Source organism: Lagopus leucura, unplaced genomic scaffold (assembly GCF_019238085.1).
Source record: "Lagopus leucura isolate 7727_CA_CO unplaced genomic scaffold, USGS_WTPT01 Super-Scaffold_73, whole genome shotgun sequence".
NCBI classification, from domain to species: domain Eukaryota; kingdom Metazoa; phylum Chordata; class Aves; order Galliformes; family Phasianidae; genus Lagopus; species Lagopus leucura.
Window position 1 is genome coordinate 45,012,701 of NW_024962252.1, and position 26,356 is coordinate 45,039,056.

Sequence of the window (26,356 nt, forward strand, 5' to 3'; positions counted from 1 at the left end):
CCCCCCCCCCCCCTCGGTTTTTGTTTTTTTATTTTTTCCTGAGGGAAAAAAAAGAAGTGCCAGTCAATTCCTCTCCTACTGACATCAATGGCTGTTGGCTTAAGCACCTTATGCAGTATTTTCCCTCTTCTTATCAGGGGTGCCATATTTTTTCTGTGCTTGATTTTTTTTTTTTTTATTTCTTCTAGGCATTTCTTTTATTTTTATATTTCTTATCTCTTTGTTCTCTAAGTCATTCACTTTTCATCCTAAATTATGTAATTTTCTTTTAGCCAGTTGGCATTTACATCAGTCAGCATACCCAAATGTTCATCTGTATTTCCTTAATTTCGTGTACTATATCAGCAATTCCTGCAGCAGTAATGGCTTTCTGCAATGTGACTTACGCCTCAGATTGCCCTGCTAGTTTTTCAGGCAATTATCTACTGCCTGTCCTTTTGGCAGGCACATTGCTATCTTCCCCATTTTATTTTGGTTTTGAGAGTAACATCAATCCACAGTAAGTGCCTACTACAGACTTGATGCTTCTCTGTGGAAATTTTAAGTGTTTCATATTGTTTAAAATAGAAAAACGCCTTAATACCAGCACTTCATACTGAGAAAATCAGGAAAACTCCAGTCATTTATTTGCTGGGGCTTTAGGGCTCCCTGCTTCTTTAACTCCTTCCTCTTGGTTCATCCAGAGTTTATCAGCAGACCTGATCCCTTACCATCCAAGTCACAGCCAACACTGGTTTATTTTGCATAGAAATCTGGGACACAAGGGGGGATGGCACATAGGCAGGCATCAGCCCAGCGTGGTATCAAGATGCGTAAAGTGTTCCTGGGAAATGGTCATGGGCCCCCAGGTACAGACACAGTTATAACGATCACTGCAATGGCACCAATACAAAGTCCTGCAGTTGAGGCTTTCAAGCCTACAAAAGAACACGAAGTGGCTTGAGACCAAACAGTATCTATTGCTCACTCCAGTTTTACCCCTAAAAACCTAGCTGAAGACAGATGCTCTCTTGTTTGGAACAGATGCTGCTGGGGAAGAAGATGAAAATCCATTTGTCGTTTTGGCTCCTGTCTGAAAATGAATGTGGCCTTGGCTTCAGCTCACTGCCTGATTGCAGGGAGGAGGAAATGTGCTGGAAAAATACAACGAAGAGGAAAAGCCTTACTTCTTTGAAAGCAGTGGAGAACAGTGAGGAATCAAAGCTACAAAATTCTGGAGTCTGAAGGGCACTGGCAGTATAGCCTGGGGATGCTCAAGACATGTGGGTCTGGGGGGAAGTCAGACCTTCATGTGACACAGGTGGGGTAGGGGAGAGGGACCCTGAAGCCCATTGTGCATATAGTACCTGGAGGAATAAGAAGTGGCAACACACAGGATTGCAGGAAACTGGGAGCTTGACTCACAAGACCAGGCTATGGTGGGGATTGGGTTTTGAGACATGTAAAGAACTTGGCCACCGTGATAAGACGAGGTGTTCATAAATCTGTAAAGACTGCACTTCACAGTATCATAGAATCCTTAGAGTTGGAAGGGACATTTAAAGGTCATCTACTCCAACTCCCCTGCAACAAATAGGGACATCACAGTAAGATCAGGTTGCCCAGGGCCGGATCCAACCTCACCTTGAAAGTCTCCAGGGACGGGGTATCAACCACATCTCTAGGCAATGTTTTCCAATGTCTCGCCACCCACATTGTAAAAGATTTTTTCCTTATGTCTAACCTAAATCAACTGTCCTTGAGCTTGAAACCATTTTGCCGTGTTCTATCACCACAGACCCTGTGAAAGAGGCAGTCCCCTTCTTTCCTGTAGCTCCCCTTTAGATACCAAAAGGCCGCTATCAGGTCACCTTGTGGCCCTCTCTTCTCCAGGATGAGCAGCTTCTGCTTCTCATAGGACAGGTATTTCATTCCATGGATAGGAATTCCAGTTTTCCCATACTATTTGAGAGGTCTCAAAAAGCAATTGGAAAGCAATGTAAAGAAATTCTGTGAGAAGTGGGGAGAGATGGTGGAAGATACAACTCCGGGGAGAGATGCTGGAAGATACAACTCCAGGGAGAGAGGAGCTTCCTCTTCCATGGATACAGAGAAAAAGGGAGAGGAAGCATGACTGCAGCTTTAAGAGTCAAAATGGTGCACCTGTAGAAAGAAACCCTTCTTAAGTTTGCACAGGTATATTTACATCTACTAATAAACCAAACTTTCCTTCCTTATTTCTAGTGCCAAAAGATTGCAGTCTGTTCTTATCCGATCCTTGCTGGCTGTCCTATGTGTATTTTCTAATATTTATTTATTTAGGATGTTAAGTTACTTGCCACACAGTAAAAATATTTGTATTGAACAGGCTGCATAAAGGCCCCAAATCCATGATAAATGCTCTGGAAGCAGAAAAGAAGTAGTTGGGAGGAAGGAAAGGAGGCACTGCAGGAAAACTCATTTGCTGAAAAATGCAGCTTATGTCTTATCAATTTAATTCCAGATAAGTCTTCATTTTGCTGTGAAGACAGATGCGATAAATATGTTAATGGCAGATTTCAGTAGTTCAGTTTGTAGAACTGCAAGGCTAGATGGAAGCGATAATTTTTCTTTCATTTTAATTTTGAAATAAAAAGCAAGAAGGCAGGAAATTTCCTGATATCAGAACACTGTAATGACTTTTTGAAGGATAATGGACTTCAGCACAAGATGACGATTAACTATCGTGTCCTGATCCTTACTTTTTTATTAAATTCCAGTTTGCCTGGTCAGAATTTTCTCAGCTTTCTTGTTAAGCTGAGCAGATTACTGCCTGTGACTGACTTTTCCAGTTCCACATTCATAGAGGCATATAGCATCAATCCTTACTTGAACCTTGTGAGTATTTTACTGATACTAATGTTCCTCTGGCTAGATACATGCTTAAGCAGGCTATTGAAAATAGACCTGGATGGAGCTCTCCTTCACCTCTCTTACTGTTTTTCTGGAGCAAGATGCTGGCAGAAGAGTCCTTTCTTTTTTTTTTTTTCTTTTTTTTTTTTTTTTTCCTTTTTATTTTTTAATTCATTAAGAAGCACATTTAGTGCCCCCAGGGAGTATAAAACTAAATGGCTTTCCATGCATTGATAACTGTTTTCCTATTAATAACATTCACTTAGAAATATTTGGTAAGAAGTCTTCTTTGACTGTTCAATTAAAAATAGTTTTAAAAAGACAAAATACCAAAACTGTGGGGGGATATACATAAAGCTTCCTAAATCTGTTGCTTATTTACTACTTGAAACTCAAACTGTGTAAACTATAATTTCGTTCAATCTGTTGATCACACAGTAGCTTGTCAATATTTCAGCTGAATGGGTAATTCTTATCAGCAAAAAGAAATCTAGAAAGAATTTGCTGCATTGCATCTTTTCAGGGGGAGGAAACTGCAGGCATCAGATAAAAAGCCTAACGAAATTTTAGGAAACACTTTCTGAATTTCTTCTGCTCACCTGGAGATACTAAGCAAAAAACTGAGTTTCTTATATTCACAGCGGTGGTTCTAACTGAAGAACTTTCCATTGCACATGTGGCTTGTTCTTTTGAATGAATCCTAATTTCAGAAAGGTGATGTCCTGTCTGGTTCCTCCCTGAAGACTTCTCTCCAAGCAAGTGAGTGAATGCCCCAAATTTCAAACCACTAGCATTAAATACTAGGATTTTATCAGGCCATTCTCATTCTCTAGCTAAGCTCACCATTCAGAATCTGAATGACTTTAACTATTTCATTCAAAATGGCAGTTAGAGCCCCCTGAGGACTTCTCTCCAGTGGCTCAAGTGAAGAAATGTGGATTTTCTCTGAGCGCTCGTATCCCATTTTCAATTCAACAAAGGGTACCACTGTTTTGTCAGTGCTGTCCTCAGCTGGGGGTACAGAACTGATATGGCTTGAAGAGGTGGATAGAGATTATATTGTTTATGAGATAGTGTTAATTATTCTCAAATGTCAGATTCATTCCAGATGCCTATCACTGTATTTCATTTATTTATTTTGCATGGACTTTGGGGGGGGGGGGGGGGCGGGGCAGCGGAGGGCATCTTTCTTCATTCAGTTAACAACTAATACAAAACTTCAAACATATGTGTGCTGAATGTTTTTTTGGATCTTTTTTTTTTTTTTTTTTTTTTTTTTTTTTAAACTAAATAGAATGATGAGGTGAGAGGAAAAGCAAAAGTCTGCAGGGCCTTGTGGAAGTGAGAGAAAGGAACCCCAGGCTCTGGAAGAGAAAGCTGTGTCAGCAGGAGCTGAGCCAAATTAATTAGCCCTGTGAGGAGCCTAGGCATAGGGCTTGGTTAATGCAGCTATTTTATTTTTGTCTCTGGACTTTGTTGAACTGTGCAAACGTGTCTCTGTAATACTGCACCTTGCATCCAGAGGCTGTTCTTGCACTCATGTGAGGTTCCAGTCCATACTGGCCACTGAATTCATACAATTCAGTGACTAAAATTGCCAAAAGAACACAGAGAAACACACTATACAGTTCTGCTCCTGGCCCTAGTATTCTCCTTCCCAAGGTCAGGGAGCAGCAGGTAGAGATAGCTGCAGCCTCTCTGCCCTCACAATCTCGCTGGAATAGCTAATAGGTGTTCAAAGCACAAGCCATATCTAGAGGTAACCCGCTGTGGCAGAGCATCCTCCACTACTGACATAGAACAGCCATATCTTAGACCTCTTTGGACTCATACTGCAGCAGCATTTAATCCTGCAGCAACAACTCGGTGAGGAGCACCACCCTCCAGCATGCAGCCGGGCAGGAAGATGCCTGTAGAAGAGTGGCAATTCACGTGGCATTAAAGCTTATTCTAGGCTGCCACCTTGTCAGGGTTAAGTTCAGCTCATTAAAACATTTGTCTGTTATTTATGCAAATAAGTCTATGCAGAGTCACAAAATATGCAAAGTGAGCTATTTATCAGTTTGGCACAATCACTAACTTTCTGAGACCTCAGACATCCCTGCTAGATTTAGAAGAAAATGAAGTCTCTGTACTGCTGTTTCTGGCAGAGAGGCCAAGGCAAAGCCTATCAGCTACAATCCACATCCTCTCAGAGGACTTGCTGTGCTTGGGATAGAACAGATAATGTATTCTGTGAGACTTTAAACCTATTGCATTTACTTTCATAATGTTTAATCTAATGAATAAGGGAACTCTACTTGTTTCATCTTTACAGGGAAGGAGATTTATGAATCTGCATAATTCAAATAATTCGAACTGCAGTTTATTATTTATTTATAAGTAGCATGTGACAAAAAAGATGTCCTTTGGCACAGTCTGCTTACACATGCCTCTTTGCCAGGGCAGCTGCAGTCTAAGGCCATCCTCACTCATGAATGTGCAAAAGAACTCAACTCATCCCTCTCTGGTCACAGAATCACAGAATTGTAGGGGTTGGAAGGGACCTCTAGAGATCGAGAACAACCCCCCTGCCAAAGCAGGTTCCCTACAGCAGGTCGCACAGGTAGGCATCCAGGCAGGTCTTGAACATCTCCAGAGAAGACTCCACAACCTCCCTGGGCAGCCTGTTCCAGTTCTCTATCACCCTCACCGTAAAGAAGTTCTTACGCACATTCGTGTGGAGCTTCCTATGCTGCAGCTTGTATCCGTTTCCCCTTATCCTGTCTCCATGTACCACTGAAAAGCATCCATCCTTGCCATTCTGCCCCCCACACCGTAGATATTTATAGATCTGGATCAGATCCCTCTCAGTCTTCTTTTCTCAAGGCTAAACAGATCCAGTTCACTTAGCCCTTCTTCATAGGGGAGATGCTCCACGCCCTTCACCATTTTTGTGGCCCTCCGCTGGACTCTTTCCAAGAGATCCCTGTCTTTTTTTTGTTCTGGGGAGCCCAGAACTGGACACAGTTCTTAATGCTGTCTCCTCACTTCAGGAAAAATACTTGTACAGCACAAGTCTGGTACGGATTCAACAACCAAGCCAAGCCACCAGTCACAGCAGGAAGTCTGAATCCGCATTACCATACAAGTCTACCAGAAATATTGCATTTATGGAATTCTTCCCCTGTTCAGCATCCCAAGCCAGTGCCAGGCTGAAGAGTTCTCTGTTAATTCCAGGATTCATCCTGTCTGTCCTCCCTAGAATAGTAGAATGGTTTATTTAAGCTGCTGCAAGCATCAGTGCATACCATTTTTTCCTGTATTACTCTTATCCAAGGGACTCATCCTGCTTCTTCATTTCTCCTATGCTCTGTTGCAACTAGCTCCCAGAACTTCTGTGGAGCTGGTTACCTGTATGCGGTCATGGAATTGACACTAAGGAGAGGGACGCTTCCAGCAAGGAAGGATGAGAACTCACTTAAGATCTGCTTCCATGGTGGCTACAGCTGGACCTTAGTTTGGTACCAATACAAAAAATAACTTTCCCTGAGAGCACCCCGAATGCAATGCCATGAGTTCTACTGCATTTAAAGTGCAGCACAATTGCTCTGCAGTCTCATATTGAGGCCTCATCAGAGCTCTGAAAGGATTTCTAGAGTACAGTCCTCTTTCCCTGTAGGGAATTTGAATTTGCATATGGAAGACAGAAACTAATAGATATTATGTATCCACTGGACACACTTGTCGAAATCTGTCAAACCTGTCTTTCTTTAGTTCTTTCAATATTCAAGAAAACTGTGACGGGTTGGCAAGAAGCTGAACACCCATCTACCTATTCATACACTCTCATTCTGATGTTAGGATAAGGAAAAGTGAGAAAATTCTTGAGTAGACAAAAAGACAATTTAAAAAGTAAAGGAAAGAGAAAGAAAAAAAAGTGATGTTTCTCACCACTTTCCACAAGAAGAAAGATGGCTTGCCATTTTCTGTTCTATGGCCACTCTCCCAGACCAATCAATCCTATCTTTTTTATGGCTGAGCATGACACAGAATATTCTTTTGGCCACTTCAGGTCATCCGTCCCAGCTGTGTCCACTCCCAGCCTCTAGGCCACCTTTTGGCCTTCTTGCTTGGAGGACAGAGTAGAAAAAAGAGAAGGCCTAGTTGCTATGCATATACTACTCAGCAACAGCCTAAACACCGACGAGTTACCAACACCATTTTAGTCACAAGTTCAAAACACAGCATCTCACAGGCTGCTATGAAGAAAATAATTTCTATCTCAGCCAGACTCAGCACAAAAATTAATGACCAAACGCATTGGCTTAGGTTAATCGCTAAGAAAATTGTCCTAGAAGGGGTACTTAACTTTCTTAATGTTGAGGGCTTTTCTAAAAGTGTTGCCCTTTTTATTCCAGATCTATTTGCCACTTGGGTAAGTGCAAAAATATGCAGTTAAAAACATCCATACAGCCTGACTTACTGTGAATTTGATTCTGCTGTTTCCAGCTGAGCAAAATTCTCTTGATATATATAATGAAAACATATGTTACCCCTTAATAAATGTATGAATATAACCACTTTATGTCTCTCCATTCACTTTTGCATTGCTGCAATTAAGGATTGTCTGTCTAAAATTATAAGGCCAAGCTTTCTGCTGTGAGTCAGCATGGTTCTGTTGTTTTTCATGGATCAATTAACACACAGTGGAGATTTTAAACACTGTTGTCTATAATGGCTAATTTGCCTATTATAAGGAATGGAGAGCCATCTGTGTACAACACCACAAGGATGGTGTGAAGTGGAGACTATAAACGACCTATGTTTGTAAGAAATTCAAAGACAGACATAGCACAATATTTTACCTTTGGAGCCTGTAGTATGTCAGATACATCTTGCTCAGAAACTGCAAAAACAGGTTGTTGCGCAAGTGTCGCTGGCTTTTTGGGAGGTCTAGGGGGTGGAAGTACGGTTTGGTTTTCATATCTTCGTACCATATAGTATTGCTCTTCACTGATCTCTTCCACTGTTGTCCTAGTCATGGGAGGTACAACTGTCTGGACATCTTTGCTGAGTAAATGAACCAACACGTTTAAGCGATACACAGGAATTTCCCAGCTCTCCATTGGACTGCTGGCACTACTGATCAGCAGATAAGAGTCTGTGATTTCTTCTTCAAGCTGCAGACCAGGCACTGCAGCCAAGACATCCTCTTTCATGGAAAGATCCCTCACAGACACTTTGACATTAAAAGGCAAATGAAATTCTTTGCAAATCTGAGAAAGCTGGTACTGCTTTTTGTCATGAATCACTTCCACAAAGCCACCTTCCATGTACATAGGGAGAAGCACTTTCTTGTATGCATTACTTAGTATTTGTTCACAAGCTAAAACATCTATGACTTTCTTTCTTCCCTCATGAAGAACTTCACTAGTCTGACACTGCTGAACTAGAAACTGATCTCCAACTGAAACAGAAAAAAGCTCTGCATGAGGAGAATCAAAGGCTTTAGTCGCTACAACATGAAGGTGTTCCCTTTCACTTCTTGCTATCTCTAAGTCATAGGCAGTTGGAAACTCCCGAGGTCTTCTCTTGAACTTTCCTTTATAGGTCATAGGGATTAAAAAATGTCTTTTGGAGGAATCGCTTCTGATCTCAGAGGCTATAACTCTTGTAGCCTGGTACTTTTTATAGATGACAATCTCTTTCCCTGTATGCAATAAGTTATAAGGTTTCTGAGAAAGTCCGTCCATTATCTCAGCAATTATGGGAAATTCCTTGCTTGTTCTCTCAAATACATCTTCCAAAGACAGTGGCTGAAGGAAAGAGCTAGTATCATAACAGTCTGTTATATCCTTGACCTCAACATCTAGATCAGAGAGGATATGAACTACGTCCTTACGAACTGAAAAGAAAAAGAAAAATATTTAGTTTTGTCTTCAAATTGATATAAAACTAAAATATTCATGCCCTGTTGGCCAAATATGAAATGCACCTTTCCTGAGATGTGCGACTGTACAACTTGTGGGCTAGTCAAAGTCTACCTGTTTCAATTTGAAATACATGGTTAGCAGATATGCAGAAGACCTCATAAAGGAAATGAGAATAAGGTACTTCTGGGACAAATTAAACACACCTATATATTTATAATAAGGAAAGTACTGATAATTATTAAAAATGAATGTAATTTTCCTTAAAAGGCAAGATCTTTGTATCATGAAGTTTATTCATTATTACTAGTGAAAGAGGATGCTTCAACTACAGAGGTCTACTTGTAGAACTCTAGTATCTTTTCCTAAGGTACCTGGTTATATTCACAGTTAAAGCTGAGCTATTGTCTTTAGCAATCTGACAAGCAGCAATGACAATTCTAACCAAACTTGCAAAATTTAGGATGTAAAATTTCAAACTACATAGGATGACTGTGCAACTAAGGTTTGTCAAGAATTTAGCTCCAGGTCAGTGATACCAGAGGTCACTAACAAATGCAGTAAAATTTAACAAGTAAATATTATTTAATGACTCTTTATCAAAATCCATAGAATCATAGAATCATAGCATCACCAAGGTTGGAAAAGACCTAGAAGATCATCCAGTCCAACCGTTCACCTATTCCCAATGGCTCCCACTAAACCATGTCCCTCAACACAACATCCAGCCTTTCCTTGAACACCCCCAGGCTCGGTGACTCCACCACCTCCCTGGTGGAAATTCACTCTGCAGAGACCTTCGAACAGGTATACTATACACATACCTCCTTCTAATATGGAGTATCAATATTTCACGCCTTAAAGATGGTATCAGACATGTATTTTACATAATAACTTCTATGAAAGTAATTCAGGGTCTGTCTACTCCCACTCTGCTTTTGTCACATTAACACCTTCAGGTGAAACAATCCTAACCACCACATGTGAAAATCAAGGAACATGGAACAACTAGTGAAAATGAACATTCTCTATGAACAACTAAGAGAGGTCCAGACACAAAATTTTGTTATTTATTGAGACTGAGAAGTACAGAGGATTCCTGACCACAGCCTGTGAAAATCTAATCAGATACCTCTCTTATCAGGGATCCTTTTTATTTAACTGTGGTTAGTATTTCTCACACTTCATTTTGCATCTCTCTATAGTTCTTCTAAAATTGGTGAAAATACTTTTTTCATTGTCCACAAAAAAGTAGTTGATAATGCATCATAAAACCTAATTTTCAAGTTGTATTAAATTGTTACTTAGGGCTCATTTAATATTTCTTAAATGTAGAGAATACTATGAAACATAAATAACATAAACAACAACAAAAGCCCTCACTGGAATTATCTGTTAGGAAAATGAGTGAATACTACATACTTCTGAATCTTCTAAAAGTTTTTTAGAAACATCACTTTCTTACTAAGACTTCTTATACATCTATATGGTCATAAGTATATACTGAAGTGAATCCAGATGCAGGACTAAGATTAGATCTCTGAATATAGTTAGAGCTGTAGAAAACTTTTTGTCTTTTCATTTTATCTGGTGAAGATATGCTTTCCAAGATCATATTTTAAATCACATAGCAAGAAGAGTGGAATATCTCATGAAAAGCATTTAGCAGCTATAGTATATTGTGCTAAAAGTCTCTGCTTGCTTTTATTTCTCCTGTGTATTTTATCTCCTAACTTATACCATCACCCAGAGGAATTTCCATAGTAAAAATCTCCCCCTTATTTTCTTCCTGAATGACATATTTCTCTCAGGATTTCATTTCTGTACTTTCTGATGTGCTTCCAGTAAAAGCAACAGACAGCAAAGCTTCGCAAAAGCTAAGCTCCTATCCTGCAAACTTTAACACTATGGGTGAATTATTAAGGTGAACTGCAGCCAGTCTCCACCTATTACCTTTGCGGTCCTCAAGCAAAATCAAGTATTTTAGCATAAGCTGCTGGTTTTTGTTTTCTCTGGTTTTGTTTTTGTTTGTTTGTTGGTTTTTTTTTTTTTTTTTTATAAATTAGGGAGGAACTTCAGTCAGTACATTGTGTAAGCACACAAGTCATTGCTGCAGCTCAGCTATTCAAGCCACCATAAAATAGGAGTATTTCTCTGTGAACTTATGCCCTTGCACAACTTCTATCTTCAGTTCAAAGTAATGCATGGATATAAGCATTATAAGAACTGAAACGACAAGTTTCAGCTTTTTGGTAGAACAACTAGAACAGTATTTAATTACCAAGGGGAAAAAAAAAAAAAATCTTTTCTCCTTTCCTTTTCTTTCCTTATTTTAAAAACTCAGAACACAAATTACAGCTTTTAAAGATACTGGCTTTCTAATTCTTTCCCATTTCCTCAGACCCTGAGGCTTCAGAGATCATCCATGAATCTTTTATATCTATTGATATTTGTTTCTATTATAAAGTAAAATAATATTGGTTTTCATTCTGGAATGTCAATCTGAAAAACACAGTGTAGTTCACAACTGTAGTTAAGTGTCTTATAAAATCTGTATCACAGAACAGATAGGGTTTAAAAGGGTCACAAAGCCCAACTAGTTCTATTTCCTTGCCATGGGCCGGATTGCCACCCTCTAGATCAGGCTTCTCAAGGCTCCATCCAGGCTGACCTTGAGTGCCTACAGAGATCTGGTGACTTCTCCACGGCCAAAGAGATACAAAGAAAGAGGATCTCAGAACTGAACTGAACTCTTAAGCTTTGCTTTTTCATTATGTATTATATCTCCTTTTGAAAGATAATTTAATTTTAGTGATAAGTAAAATGATAACAGAAAGTAATACTAGGAAACTATCTGTATTAATATCTGACAGGGAAATACATATGGGAATACTATTTTTATCTTTCTGCAATTTGGAATAAGCATCACTGGTAAAGATGCCCCAGGAATTCTTGACCAAACATAATTCTTCCTTGAGCAACTTGTATGAATTTAAGGGTGCCACATCATACAGAGTAAATAATTCTTTGACCTTAATTCCTACTTACATTTCATTAGTGCCTGCACTTCATAGACAGGCATGAGAACCAAGTAGCCATCGAAATTCTCAGGAAGTGGATTAGAGGAGTTCCACGTATGTAAAGTGCTGGAAAGTTTGACAATCCGGCTTCTGCACTTAGGGATTTTCCATTCTGCAATCTCTTTTAGGGTGTATATCTGGTCATCTTCACACTCATAGAATTTTCCTTTTTGTGATAGGGGCAAAATAAAGGAATGAGACTGGTTGTTTCTGACCATAACACATCTCACAGCCGTTGTTCCACTGATCTCTTCCACAGAATTGAAGGCGATCTGCTCACCCTTTTTGATTGTGAGGTTTGCCAGTTTTATATCCTCAGGGCTGTAGAAACATGGATGGCCAAATCTTGTTGGCCCAATAGCGACTTTTCTTGTAATTTCTTCAACGCTGACATATGGTGTTTTGTCTGCCACAATCTTATAAAGACCTAAGGACAGAAAAGATGCATTATAAGAAGGAAAGCATACAAAGCAAGATGAGACAAATCACAGAATCAAAAACTACACAGTTTGGAAGGGACCTCTAGAGATCATCTAATCCAACTGCCTGCTAAAACGTGCTCCCTAGAATAGGTTACACAGAAAAGCATTCAGGCTGTTCTGAATACCTCCATAGGAAACTCCACAGCTTCTGTGGGCAGCCTGTTCCAGTGCTCTGTCACCCTTAGAGATTTTTTTTCCCTCATATTCATATAAAAATTCCTACAGTCTAGTTTGTATTCCTTGTTCTGTTGTTGGACACGGCCGAGAAAAGCCTGGCCCCATCCACTTGACTCTCACCCATTAGATATTTTTAAGGATTGATAAGACCCCTGATCATGTCTATGTCATGATTTCAGCCATGATAATGATTATTTTCTTCATTATGGTGCCATGTTTTTATTTATAATGAGAATAATGATGGTAACATACTAGTGTTTGAGTTGTCACTGAGCAGTGCTATACAGAGCAAAGAATGTTTCAGTTTTTCAGCTTCTCATGTTGTTCTGCCAAAGAGGGTACTGGGCAGACAGAAGGAACTGAGTGAGGACAGAAAAAGAACAGCTGACCTAGCCTGGCCAAGGGCACGTTCCATGCCATATGGCATCTTATGTAAAAACTATAAAATTCAGGGAAGTTGCTTGGGCGCCTGTAACTGCTTCTTAGGGACTGGTAGGTAGGTGGTGATCAATTGCATTGTGCTTCACTTGTTTCACATATTCTTTTGTTATTATTATTATTATTATTATTATTTTTTCTTTCATTTCCTGTCATATTAAGCATTCTTTGTCTCAACTCATGAGTTTTACACTTTTTTTTTTTTCCTGTTTCCCCACCCCATCTCACTGCAGAGGAGTGAGCGAAAGGCTGTGAGGGGCTGAGCTGCTGCCAGGTTAAACCACAACAAGCAGGTAATTCAGTTGCTAGAAATGTAACTGCGTGAAGATAATATCAACCATGTGACACAAAGAATAGATAGATGAAATTATCCCATTCTACTCTACAGCTACAACACTTCCAACATCCAGCATTTTTATGTCTGTGATTGAAAAAAAAAAAAAAAAGAGTTTTTGCTACAGAAAAACAAACAAACAAAGCAACAACAACAAAAAAAAACACGTTCTCTTAAATTCTTATCTCTTTCCTCAGGAAACCAGACCTTAAGAAACAAATGCAGACATGATATGAGAAAGAGCGACAGCAACGTGATCATTGAGACACAGGGTGAATTTTCTCCCTAAACATCAGTACAACGCCTCCTTCTACATGCAGACTGCGAATTCCAAGGATGAGCATGTTTGAAGGTATGAATGAGAAAAAGAACTTGTTCTTAGCATCTCTGATAAACCAGACCATCAGATGGAGTGCTTCTCAGTTTGGAATACTGCGGCCATAGCAATGCAATTAAAGTGTTGAAATACTGTACTGTAAGGCAGAAGCTGCATCTGAGCCTCTCTAGCCCCTGGGGCCATTATTATTTCATGTTAGTCATGGCCCTTGGAGCTGTCTCATTAGGAGTTCACATCACAAGAAAAATATGTGCATTTTTATATTTGTGTGAGAGTTTTCACAGAGGAAGATGAAGTAGACAGTTTAAAGGACTAAACAGTAGGGTTTAGCCGAGCTATGTGATTAAGCTATCCTCTTCCCAAGATGCGACAGTATGAATGCTGCCTCATAGAATCGCATTGTATCTTTTATGTTCTAGCCACAGCTACGCCAACAGTGAAGCCAATATCCCAGGGCAATGCAGCACATTTTTCCTACATCCCTACAGAGCCAAAAAGCAGAAATTTCATGGCCCTGTTACTGATTTCCTTTGCCTCCTCCAGACCATACAAATGGTATCATGTCCTTCGAGTAAAGGAATTCTCCCATCTTGGCAGTTATGAAGGAAGAATGGGATGCAGACTCAAGAAATGTTGCTTGGCACAACTAGAGACACTTTCTCACCAGTTCTACATCTCATGAGTGGTTCACACTACATCTAAAAAGTTGTAAGTGTTCTATTTGTCTACCTCACCATTCAGAAGGGAAACTGGGACAATGCTGGCTATGACTTCCTTTCTGGTGGTGATCAGAGTGAGAAGATGGGAAGGATGCCACAGCAGGTGCCCAAATCTCAGTCAGGTATGATGCAGTAGGACTCAGTTCCTACTAGCTGCAGGGAAGATACTCATTCACACCATCTCTAGACCCCTCTCAAGGGATTTGCTTTGGTTAAAAATTGCTCCCACACTTTTTCCATTACTGAGCTTCACCCTGAATACACAATCAACACAATTCAGGGGCCTGGAGCAAGGCAGGGGATCCTTAGGATTTCAGTCTTTAGAAAGGGTATATCAAATCAGTCCCTGGACAACCATTTTTTTAATCTTTAACAAAAACTGCTACATCCATTTCATAGCTTTAGTGCACTTCTTTTTAAGTACATTAAGGACACAAAGTTTCTCTCTGTTTTCACAGGTTTTATCACCATATTGGGTGTGTTCAGTTCTAGGTACCCCCATGAGATCACTTGTAGCTGTGGCAACTAACAGCTCTGAGCACTTGTCAGCAACCAAAACAGCAGCAGCCTATTTGATTTACTGCAGAAATAAGTCACTAACTCTGGCCATGCTGTCTGTGATTCTGTGCCTTCACATTTGCCTATATGACAGTCAGCTTTTTCTGTGTGAAATCAGTACCTTAATGCATATACATCCTCTGTGTCTGTCCTCACTGCAGCACTGTGGGAAAGTCTCATGACTTCTTTTCAAGTTGCAAGGAAGCCACATCCATGAACATAACTGCACAGGTAAAACTGCAGCACACAATATTTTTCTCACTAGTATTTTTAGTGCTTCCAATAGATGATTTTAACAGTTATTAGCAAGCAAGTTAGCCACTGCAAACATAATCACTACTGGAGTTGTCAGTGTAGATCAAGACAAACCAGGTTCATCAGCATTTAGAAAATATCACAGTGACAAAGCACCAATGACAGTCTGAAGCTGTGGACAAGACAGCATCCCCAAACACTGTTTCTGTGTCATGCACTGCAAGCACAGAAAGGAAGGACATCATCTCTTGGCAATGCTTGGAGAAAAGAAATAGGAATATTCTTCATTAGAAATGTATTCAAACAACATGTGATGTATCTCAAAGGCAATAACTGTGTTTGCAAATTTGTGATATAGGGGCACATGCAATGCCCCTAGAAAACCTCCAGAATCACATTTAGAAGGCTCCATAAACTATGTTAAAAAACATCTCCAGTTGATAATATATGGCAACACACAGTCATGAGAAACTTACTTCTCCTCTATGAAATTGACACCAGACTTGGGCTCTAGGAATTTCCCTGGGATTGCAGAGCTATTTGGAAGCCAGGTTTTTTTTCCAGCAATAAACTGGTGACCATCATGGGTTGGAAAACAAGTTTCATGTAGAAGCATAATTATCAACTCTCACACAAAACTAGACAACAGATTATCCCCTCGAGCCCAGGCAGACTGAATGTGTCAGTGCTGGAAGCAGAAAAACATTCATATTCCCTTCTGCTTGTTTTCTTAATTTCAGTGACAGAATGTTTGCATGGACAACTAAAGGGCCATGTGGACTTGCATTCTTAGCTTCCGTATTGATGAGACCCTTGAATTATAAGCCCCTAATAGCCACCTGTTTATAAGTATGTAAAGTTCCATATGTTTTTCTCTCTACAGAGAGGAGGTGGATAAATAAAAATTTACTCTAGTACGATTAGGGGAAAACAACTGCAATTCCTAATTAACTGCCATAATCTGCCATGGTGCTTTCTCATAAATGCTCTCCTAGCCATGGCATGTTTATTTGTTTTTCATGTGGAAATTTGTTTTTAAAAATGTTATCTGGAACTATTCAGAATCTCATTAAAATCATTATGAGTCAAATTACAAAAACAACTGTTCTCCTAACACTAAATAGCAAGGAATTCTCCAGAGTAAGGAGACATATGGCAAATTTGAGATACTAAAGTTTGGACATTTTGAGGTTAATAAAAAAATATATTTTTTCACAAATCAAGAAATGACTGAATCAAAATATCTTGGACTTCCATGAGAGTGCTTGGTGGAATGTTAGTGGGAATACCAGAGTGAATTAGAAAAAAAAATCCAGCAGGTTTACTGCGAGCTGACATTCTTGCTCATATAGATCTATTTTTCAAATAATTTAGAATATGATCAAACACACAGTTCTGTTAATCTACACATACACTGTTGATCTGCATCAACATTCACCAAGTGTCAGTGAATGTCAGTGGGCACCATTTTTCTACATGGAGGAATTCATTCCACATTTTACTTCACATCCATGTCCAGGTCAGATGTCATTATGTAAATTTGCCCCTCTGTTGCCATCTGTCCCATAGCAAAAAAAAATTGCAACAGAATATTGGTGGGAAGGTTCAACCTCTACTGCCATACCAACATCCTCCAACACTGTGGGCCTACATAATAAAATAACTTTTAAGCATAACTTTCGGAGCAGACCTCATAAACAGTAATTAGTGAAATTTATAGGCATTGTTACTCTTCATGAATCCATATCAGCTAGTGAAATTCCTGCCTAATTATCATTTCAGAATTATTAAGCCCTAAATCTGAACACCCTATAACTTACAAGAAATGTTTTATCTAACGGTGTACACATTGATAGAGGAAGAGGGTTTTGGAGTCAGAGAAAATAATTTTTACTGTTATGGGAGAGAAAATGATATAGATGATTCGTTTCATGCTGTGGAAAAGCATGTTTATATAGAAGGATGTTTTTCCACATTTGTATGGAACAATATATTCAGCTCCCTTTTACTAGTAATACAGTGCAACTCTATGAAGTTTTACACGTTCCCTGTTTCCAGCCTTAATAAGAGTTCTGAAGAAAAAGAGCATCCATTCTATTCTCTTTTTCTTCTTTGTCCAACAGATTACTGAGGTAATCAGGCTCACCTACTAGAGCAGCAAATAGTCTTCAAGTTAAAAATAACAGAACGACCTTCTGTCCCAGACTAGAATCATAGAATTCTTATGGTTGGAATGAACATTTAAAAGCCATCTAGTCCAATTCCCCTACAATGAACAGGGAAATGCACAAGAAGATCAGGGTGCCCAGGGTCTGATTCAGCCTCACCTTGAAAGTCTCCAGGGACAGGGCATCTACCACATCTCTAGGCAGTGTGTTTCAGTGCCTCAGCACCTTCACAGCAAAAGACATTTTCCTTGTATCCAACCTAAATCTATCCTCTTTAAGCTTGAAACTACTTCCCCTTGTTTTATCACCACATACCCTGCTAAAGAGTCTATCCCATTCTTTCCTGTAGCACCTCTTTAGATACAGAAAGGCTGTTATCAGGTCACCAAGCAACCTTCTCCAGGATGGACAGCCCCAGCTCCCTCAGCCTGTCCTCACAAGACAGGCGTTCAACCCTTGGATCATTTTTTGGCTACCCTCTGGATGTTTTCCAACAGATCTGTGCCCCTCCTGTACTGAGGACTCCACATCTGGATGCAGTACCTGGTGAGGCCTCACTAGCACAGAGCAGAGGGGCAGGATCACCACCCTCAATCCGCTGGCCATGCTTCTTTAGATGCGGCCCATTATGAGCTGTGAGGGTACATTGATGGCTCATATCCAGCCTCCCATCTACCAGTACCCCCAGGTCTTTTTCAGCAAGGCTGCTCTCAATCCTTTCATTCCCCATCTTGTATCAGTAGTGAGGACTGTCTCAATCCCGGTACAAGATCTAGCATTTGGATTTGTTGAATACCATGAGGTTCACCTGGGCCCACTGCTCAAGCCTGTCTAGGTCCCTCTGATTGGCATTCTGTCCCTGTTGTACACCAACCACACCCCACTGCTTGGTGTTATCATAGTAGCTTCCGTTTCCCAAAGTATTGTAGAAGAACAGAATCAACTTAGTTCCTGACTCCTCTGGAGCTGATTTGATTGCCACTCTTCCACCACCCACGCTTCCTCCTCTGTTCCATCTGCTGCAGCATCTTTTTCCCATTGTGCCTCAAACTCTCTACTACAGTCCCTCATCTCCTGCTGCTTATTTCACTCCTGAGGCTGATGGGATTTTCCTCTGTATCATTTTCCCAGTCTGTGCCACTGATAGTCACAGTAATATTTTCATCAGATCACCATAGTTCAAACTTGGCATCACCACTGGAGAGCCATGTATCTGTTACCTCCTTGGCACAGAAGCCCAAGGATTGATTTTCTCATAGCTTCTGTTTTGCAGGGCATTCACTCTGCTACATGGAAGTCTTTCAGACTGACAGCTCTTTAACTCCTACCAAGGTGAGCCTTACTGTGCCCAGTCCCAGCTCTTGCATGCATATATGGCCACAGGCAAGTCTCCTGCCTCATGGTTAGCAAAGGCTGAGAGCTCAAAGGGATGGTTGTGCTCAGCTACATCTGTCAGGTCCTGTAGGAATGAGCAGCGACAGCTGTCAGAGACATGTTGAGAACAGGGACAGACAAATAATATTTTTGCAGAAAAGGGAATTTAACAGAACAAAATGAAATCATTTGTGCTGGCACACTGTTCAGATGTTGTGTAAATTACCTGTCTCTGCTAACTTGTTAGCAGTGAAAATTGTAGTTCAAAATGCTGGTATATATAGCCATCAAAATGCCTAGAGTAGCAGCAGGTTTCTTTTTGGTCCAATGTATGAACACAGAAAGAACAGCCTGGCCCTCTGAGGCATGAAGATGAACAAATTAGAATGAGGATAAAATGAAATAACACAGTGAACTTGCAGTTGCAGTGGTCTTGCTAATGCAAAGGCCAGATAAGGCCTTTATCAAGAATCTGATTTGCCAGAGCAGAAAAAAAGAATTCTGTAGGTTGCAAATACATTCAGCAAGACAAAGAGGAAGGCTCATTTAAAGCCAATGAGCCCAGTTCTTCTCTCAGAGAGATCATCCCCAGAGTTATCTAAACAGATGAGTGGCTTGCTTATGTCAGCATGCATAAAGTGAAAGGGTAGACAGGCTCATCACATGCAAATGACAACTTATAACGGAAGTGGAAAACAACATCAAAAATGTTTTCTTTTCATCAATAATAGCAAGAAAGCCCTGCAAGTGCAATGAGAGTACAGTGACAGTCTAGAGACTTGTGGATATTTTTACAGAAGAAAAAAAAAAATCAACAACAGTGTGGAAAAATATCATCAGCAATTTGGTTCTGTTCTTTGTTGTAGAGATGAGACAAGCCAACAACATTGTTAGACTAGTTTCATTCATTTGGATCAAGATTTGGGTTTTCAGGCCCAGATTATCAAGTCCAACTGTTTCACTGAGAACATAATGTGTATACACAATGTGTACATTTTCTAGAAAACTAGTCAGGAGATAACAAAGATATAAATTGTAGGTATTTGACTAAATTTAAATGTGTTCTCAGCAGGGCCATGATATCCAAATGCCAAGTTGTAAAACTGATCACTTGAGTGCAAGCAAATCCAGAGTCACCGAGTTCAATTACTCAAAATCACAAGTCATTCTGTTCTAAAAATCATGAGATTCAACATTAATAAATATAGGATTACTTTTAATGCTTAGTTGTGCTGGATGTTTTAGGCTTCAGATGTTCAACCCCATCTGTCAATCAAGATACAGACTATAGCTTACTACATGTACATATATTTTAGAGATACAGAAAAAAATAATAGCAAAGATTGGAATTCAAGAAAAACACTAAGTACCTTGAGAGTTCACAGTATCACAGTACTTCAATATCTCTAGATAGACACAAATAATTAAAATGTCTTTGATCATTATTTTTGGGCCCTATCAGTGCTTGAAAATGACATTTCAAAAAAGCCTCTTAATAAGTGGTCATACAAAAGGTTCTGATTCATCAAATAAGAATAACATGAAAGCATATTGAGAATCTACTAGGGAAAAGAACATTGTATGTAGGACTACTTCAGAGAGAAATGTGTATTTTAGAGATCGAAAATGAAGGCATGGCAAAAGATACTTTCCTATGTAATTCAGATGAAATGTTGCTTTTCTATGTGCTTTTGCATTTTATTTGCTAAGGAAATGTGCCTTGTCTCCCTTTTTGTAAAAAAAAAAAAAAAAAAAAAAACACTCAATTCTGGTGGCTGATATAACCTAAATATTTTATATGTGCCTGCGCACAGTCTTACATGCACTGTGATGCATAGAAAAACACCAGTGATGTTACCAAGTCAAGAATTCAATCTACTGCTCCTAGGTTCACCACTTTCCAGGCAGTTTCTCAACCTGGTTTGCCTCCTCCACTTCCCACATGCATAAACTCACAGCATTTCCCCCTCTGCATTTCAGTCACTCCTCTATTTAACACAGCCAGTCCCTAAAAAACAGATGAAATGAGATGCAATACTTGGCCACTCTCCCTACATGATCAGAGGATGATATTCTCAATTAAAATATTAAGCCAGTATCAGATGCAAAGCATCAAGTCCAAGTTCAAAAAGGTGAGCATTCTGGGACATCTCCATAGAACTGTCTGGTTTCCTCTGCTCCCAGGCACAAAGCAGCCACTTTGGCCACAGGAATTAAAATAAATGATTAAATCAAAATGAAACATAAGAAAATATTTGAAGTCTTTTTTACTCAGAATGGTTGATATACCAACAGTAATTAAATTATGTTCTGCATATATGGCAAAAAAAAAAAATCTCAAAATTTGACAGTCACAAACAACTGAATGGATGTCTTTGTAAGAATTCTTAGGCTGAGTGACCTTAAGTATAAAGATCATTTCTGAACATTATAACATGAATAACTTCTATCCAGATTTGAAAGAGAACTATAGGAATGGAAATGTAAAAATGAGTGGGTCGTTTTTTGTGCCATCTGATAAAATTGTATCCTTGACAGCTGAGACAAAAGCTCAAATAAATACCAGTGAAGACAGTAAATAAATAAAATGCAAAAAGGTGATTATAATTCCTCAAAAACATGTATTCATGAAATACTATACCAGGAAAATTTAGTGGTAATTCCACTTTGGCAGAAAACTGGCTGTCTTCATTATTCTCACAGATACTTGCTATGAGCTTATTAATTTTGAAGCCAATAACTTTAATCACTTCTCCTGTTGACAGGCAGCATTCATTTCCAAACATTTCATAGATGGAACCTGAAAAGAAACATAAACGAAAAATGTTCAGCTTTTTCTCACTTTTTCAACTATCTTTATGTCTTTATATAAAAAAAAACCCTGAAATTATATGAAATATACTTATCCTGCAACAACTAATCTAATCTTTATTTTCTTCCTTAGGTTCATAAGAAAATTCATCTTGAGACTTCAGTCTCTCTAGGCACCAACTAGAAGTGCAGCTTGACCTTCCTTTTCCATTCAAGCTACGTCCATCTTGGGTGTTTCAGAAGCATGTACACGTCAGAGTGGAATAATAACACAAATGAGTAACAAAAGCCAAGTTATGCAGAAGAAGGAATTTTTTTTTCCTGGTCCCTGCAGGAGAATGGTAGAAGCTTTGAGGCATGGAATTAATTGATCATATATACAGTGCAGCAAACACATAGTGATTAAGTCTTCTGTGAGTTCTATTTGTAGACAGTATTACTTTGAACACAAAAATCCTCTCGTCAGAAATGCTGAATTTAATGCCAGCTTCCATTCTTCTGATGCAGTGCAGTTCCTACCATGAATTTATCAAGCCCTATCCTGAATTGATATGGAAGTGTCATGCTTAGAATCCTTCCTCAGAGTTTCGTTTCTCTCATGGTGAGAAACCTTATTCTCATTTCCACTCATTTTTTGTTGACTGTTTTTCCTTCCTCTGTTACTGACTTTGCTCCATTATGTAAAAAGTTTCTTTTTTACTCATTTTCATTTTTCCCATTCCAAGAGTACTTGCAAAGTTAATTTTGTCCCTTCTTGGTTTCATTATTGACAAAAATCTCGTAGAAACAAATTATCTTCTCTAAGAAGATAAATTTTCCTTTCCACAATCATTCTAATAGCACTTTCTTGCATCTTGTTCAATTTAAACTCTTGTATTTTTCTCTCTTCTTTTTAACATAAGTTGCCAGAATGGTCTCAAGCAGTGAGGGATATTTAAAACCTGACCTCTGGCTATATACAGCAATCAATAATTTAGATGGCCTGCACTGAAATATTGCCATTGCCTGCAGAACTCTCTTCGCACAGAAAGTAGTAAACTCTAATCCACAGCTTTCCTTGTAGTTGGGGAAGGAAAAAAAAAAAACCAACCAAAAAAGCCAAAACAACTCACTTTTTTTTTTTTTTTTTTTTTTTTTTTAAATCAGAAGTCATATAGAACATGCAGCTGCTAGCCCAGTGATTTTCCTAAGGCTTAGTCAAGATCAATTCCAATCAACTGAGTATGGGATATATTTATCATCTTTGCTGCAGCACTTGCAGGTAACAAGCACTTTGTGGCCACCACCTCAGCCTCACTGGAAGTCACTTGGTGACTGGTCTGAGCAAAAATCACTCAAGTTTCAGCTTAAACCCAAAGCTTGAGTTTGGGTTTAGGCTAACCAATAGGTTTGTGTCAGAACAGGAGAATGAACAAAAATGACATGGAAAAACTGACTGATTTTACTCTGTCTTGAAGACATGCAGGTAACTGTAAACTTTTCTGTTTGTTGTGTGATCCTCTCACAGTTAAGATGGACGCTGGGGAATCCTCACCTGCTCCACTGAAAAAGACATGTGAGCATAGGTTTTAGCTTTATGCAGAAGGAATCTAATGAATAATTTTAAAAAAACCTAAACAAACAGTCCAAACAAAAATCTTATGATAGTTGATTTTTGTTGCCTGTTTTCCCTTCCTGTAGTACTACATGGGATAGAGAGGACTATTGTACTTAGACTCTAAAATTCCCAGAAGGCTGATGAATTTCTGTTGCACATTAGTACAGTGGTCAGTGTAGAGTTGTTCTGGATTATAAGGCCATACAAATACTAACCACAGTCAAGAGGAAGAACATTCTGTTCATGCATCCTTTCAATCAATCTGATGCCAAGCAGAAGACCAAAAAAAGCTATTGCCCTCTAATGTTAAAAAAACAATTTGGTTTTCTTACTGTAAAGACACTGTGTAGTTGTTTCCTTTCAGCCTCCTAGAAATTCAACACTGACTAATCCAACTTCTTCCACCAGATATTGCTACACTTGCAGTAGCCACTGCTCTAATGCATGAGGAATTATCATAGCTCTCATTGCTTCAGCTGAACTCCATAGGATATTTTATGACAGTCAGAAAACTGTGTGTGCAATACTTATTATTATTAAAACGAGAGGGAGAGAAAAATAGAGCAGCCATGAAGAGAGTAATATCCCTTTTGAGCTGAATCACCTCACTCCTCACATCAGACAGTAGATTTCACAAGCAGCCATGATATTATTAGATACAGGGACTCCCACAGGACCAATTGAGCTCCACATTATAGAAATGTGGAAAGATGAGAAAAGAATTCCAATATTCTCACCCTTGAATAAATATTTGCAAAAATACACTCAAAGTGTGAGCTTGTGACTTCCAGGGTTGTTTTTTTTTATTCAGTGCGGCTTTAGATCTAGCTTCTCCAGTTTACTTCACTTGAAAAGAGACCCCTAGAAATCATTTAATGTATTGAAAGTAACTCCACTGACTAATTATGGGCTTCAGGCACATTTACTTTCATCTCTGTCAGACAGCCTTTGCAAGTTTCCCTCAGTCCATCTGAGACCCACCACACATCCAGACATAGGCAACATTGCTCCATAAGAACACAGGCACTGAACAATGAAGGTTCAGTAACCTAGCTGGCTCGAGGTGATTTCCAAATAGCACAGTAGCTAGAGTGAATCAAATCAAGAACCAATCTTGGAGCAAAGAATGTAGAAAAAAAAAAAAAAAAAAAAAAAAAAAAGTGTAATTGAAGAAGATTTAACTACTGTTTCAGTCTATATCTGCAGCAGAGTGCTGTCCTTGGGAATTGAGAAGGGGATACAGAGGTTGTCCCTGATTATGGATGGTTTTGGAGGCAGTACTACTTTTATCAGATTTGCTCTTCCTTGAGCATAATAGTTTTGCTACAAATTATACTGCAGAGAATTTGAGAAGCTCTGCCCTCCATATAGAATATAAAATATAAACAACTTTAAAAAAAAGTATTAACACTGATCGGTTACTGGCAGGCTAAAGAAACTGAAGAACCAGTCTGGCAGCACCTGTAAAAAGAGCCTAGTGCTGCCAAGCACTCAAAAATAGATGACTAGATGGCTCAAAAATACACTTTTGAGAAAGCAATCAAAATTTTCAAAGCATAAGAAATGCAGTGAGCAACCTACATGGCTGTATAATCAGTGAATGTACAGATGTTACAATTATGAAATATATCAGAGAGTTTGACTCAACAGTTATTATACCAAAAGAGAATAGATAGAATGCTTACCCATATCCTGGGCTCACTGTGAAACTCCCGAAGAGGGATCTCCAGAAGAGATCCTTCCACACTGGTAGCCAGCTCTTAAATGGGACTAGGAGAGGTAGAGCCAGGCTCCACCCCTTCCGGCAACACAGGTGAATTGCCTTCACCTGTGCTCCCCTAGCTGACTCATTGCTCACCTCAGGTGATCAGTTAGTTCCCGTACAATGGGATAAACAGAAGCCCAGCTCCTTAGAGACAGTAGGGAATCTAAAACACTACAAGAAAAGAGTAAAATACATAAAAAAAGAAAATCCGCACTTACAAAAAGAGACAAATTACCTGAGGCAGACAAGCATATGGAGTTCAAGCTGGAGTATACAAAAAGCATTACATGGAGCTGCAGGCTCAGTTTGAAACATCAAGGGCCAGGATAATGCATTCAGAAAAAGATGGATTATAAACACCAGACTGCAAACCACCAAGGAATGTGTGCAGAAAGACACACGGGGCTGTCACAGCACCTTAACTCCCACAGTCTCTAATCAGAACAAAAACATGTAGAGGAAAACAAATGGATTGTTCATACAAAAGCACCAGTTCCAGGAAAAAGTTATATTAAAATTAAAACTGAAAAGAAGTCACAGGTCTAATTAAGAGAGAAAGATAAAAAGAGAGAAAGAAACAAAACAGCAGAAGAACAAAACTCCAAAGGAGAAAAAAAAAAAAAAGAACAAAAGCACTAACAAAAGAATGCAAGACAGAAAGAAAAGCAAGAGAGCTGGTTATCCTACCATTAAAGAAATAAATGGTTACCTGAGTATATAATTAACTGGCAAACATAATACTTTGTAATAAATAATACCAAAGAAAATGAACTTATGTTAAAGAAAAAAGGAAGAAAGGGAAGACATATTTTGGACATGATCAAGAAGGATATTAAGCAGTTAGGAAGAATAATTTCAGTCTTCAAGAAAAGAAAGAAATTTAGTGGACTGAATGTAAAGAGCACCCAAGTATCGCAGGTCTCATAGCTGCAGGACAGCACTCTGCAGCCCAGAAGAGAGGCCACATAGATAGTTTGTAAACCACCAGCTGAAGTACATCACAGCATTTTCCATCAATTAAGGAATTCAGAGAAAAACTTTCAACAGCTTATAAGCAGTAATATTCATGCATATGATCGGACTGACAGCTAGATATGTAGATAAGCATGGGGATAGGCATTCTATCTAAATGACCACTTTCATGGGCATCTTGTAGAACTTTAATTACCTCTTCCTTTACCAGATTCATTTGAGGTAGACCAAAGGTGAAAGAATATGAGGTTGAAAGGCTGGGAGGAGAATAGCTAACAGACCAAGACCATGATTGCAGAAGCTTTATTTTTAATAATACCAATATGAAAAAAAATCATTAAAAAATGAAACTCTGTAAGCCATACAAGAACAGATTAACTTTTGGGGGTGCAGTTGCGTGTACAGTATTGATTGTAATTACATATTTGCCTGCAAGTAAATTGCCTTAGCCTTGATTTTAGCCCTTGCTTGGCTGTTCACGTAGAATAGTAAAATGAAGATTTTGT

At 39.1% G+C, this 26,356-nt stretch overlaps 1 protein-coding gene across 1 annotated transcript in view; it reads right to left on the bottom strand.

Annotated features, from left to right (window-relative positions):
- Positions 1-26,356, bottom strand: part of THEMIS (thymocyte selection associated) — a 78,268-nt gene that overhangs the window by 42,069 nt on the left and 9,843 nt on the right. Inside the window, exons 2-4 of the mRNA XM_042888175.1 lie at positions 21,347-21,505; positions 11,832-12,290; positions 7,719-8,758 (exon numbers count right to left, since the gene is read on the bottom strand). Of these exons, the coding sequence (XP_042744109.1) occupies positions 7,719-8,758; positions 11,832-12,290; positions 21,347-21,505 (1,658 nt within the window). The remainder of the gene's footprint in view (positions 1-7,718; positions 8,759-11,831; positions 12,291-21,346; positions 21,506-26,356) is intronic.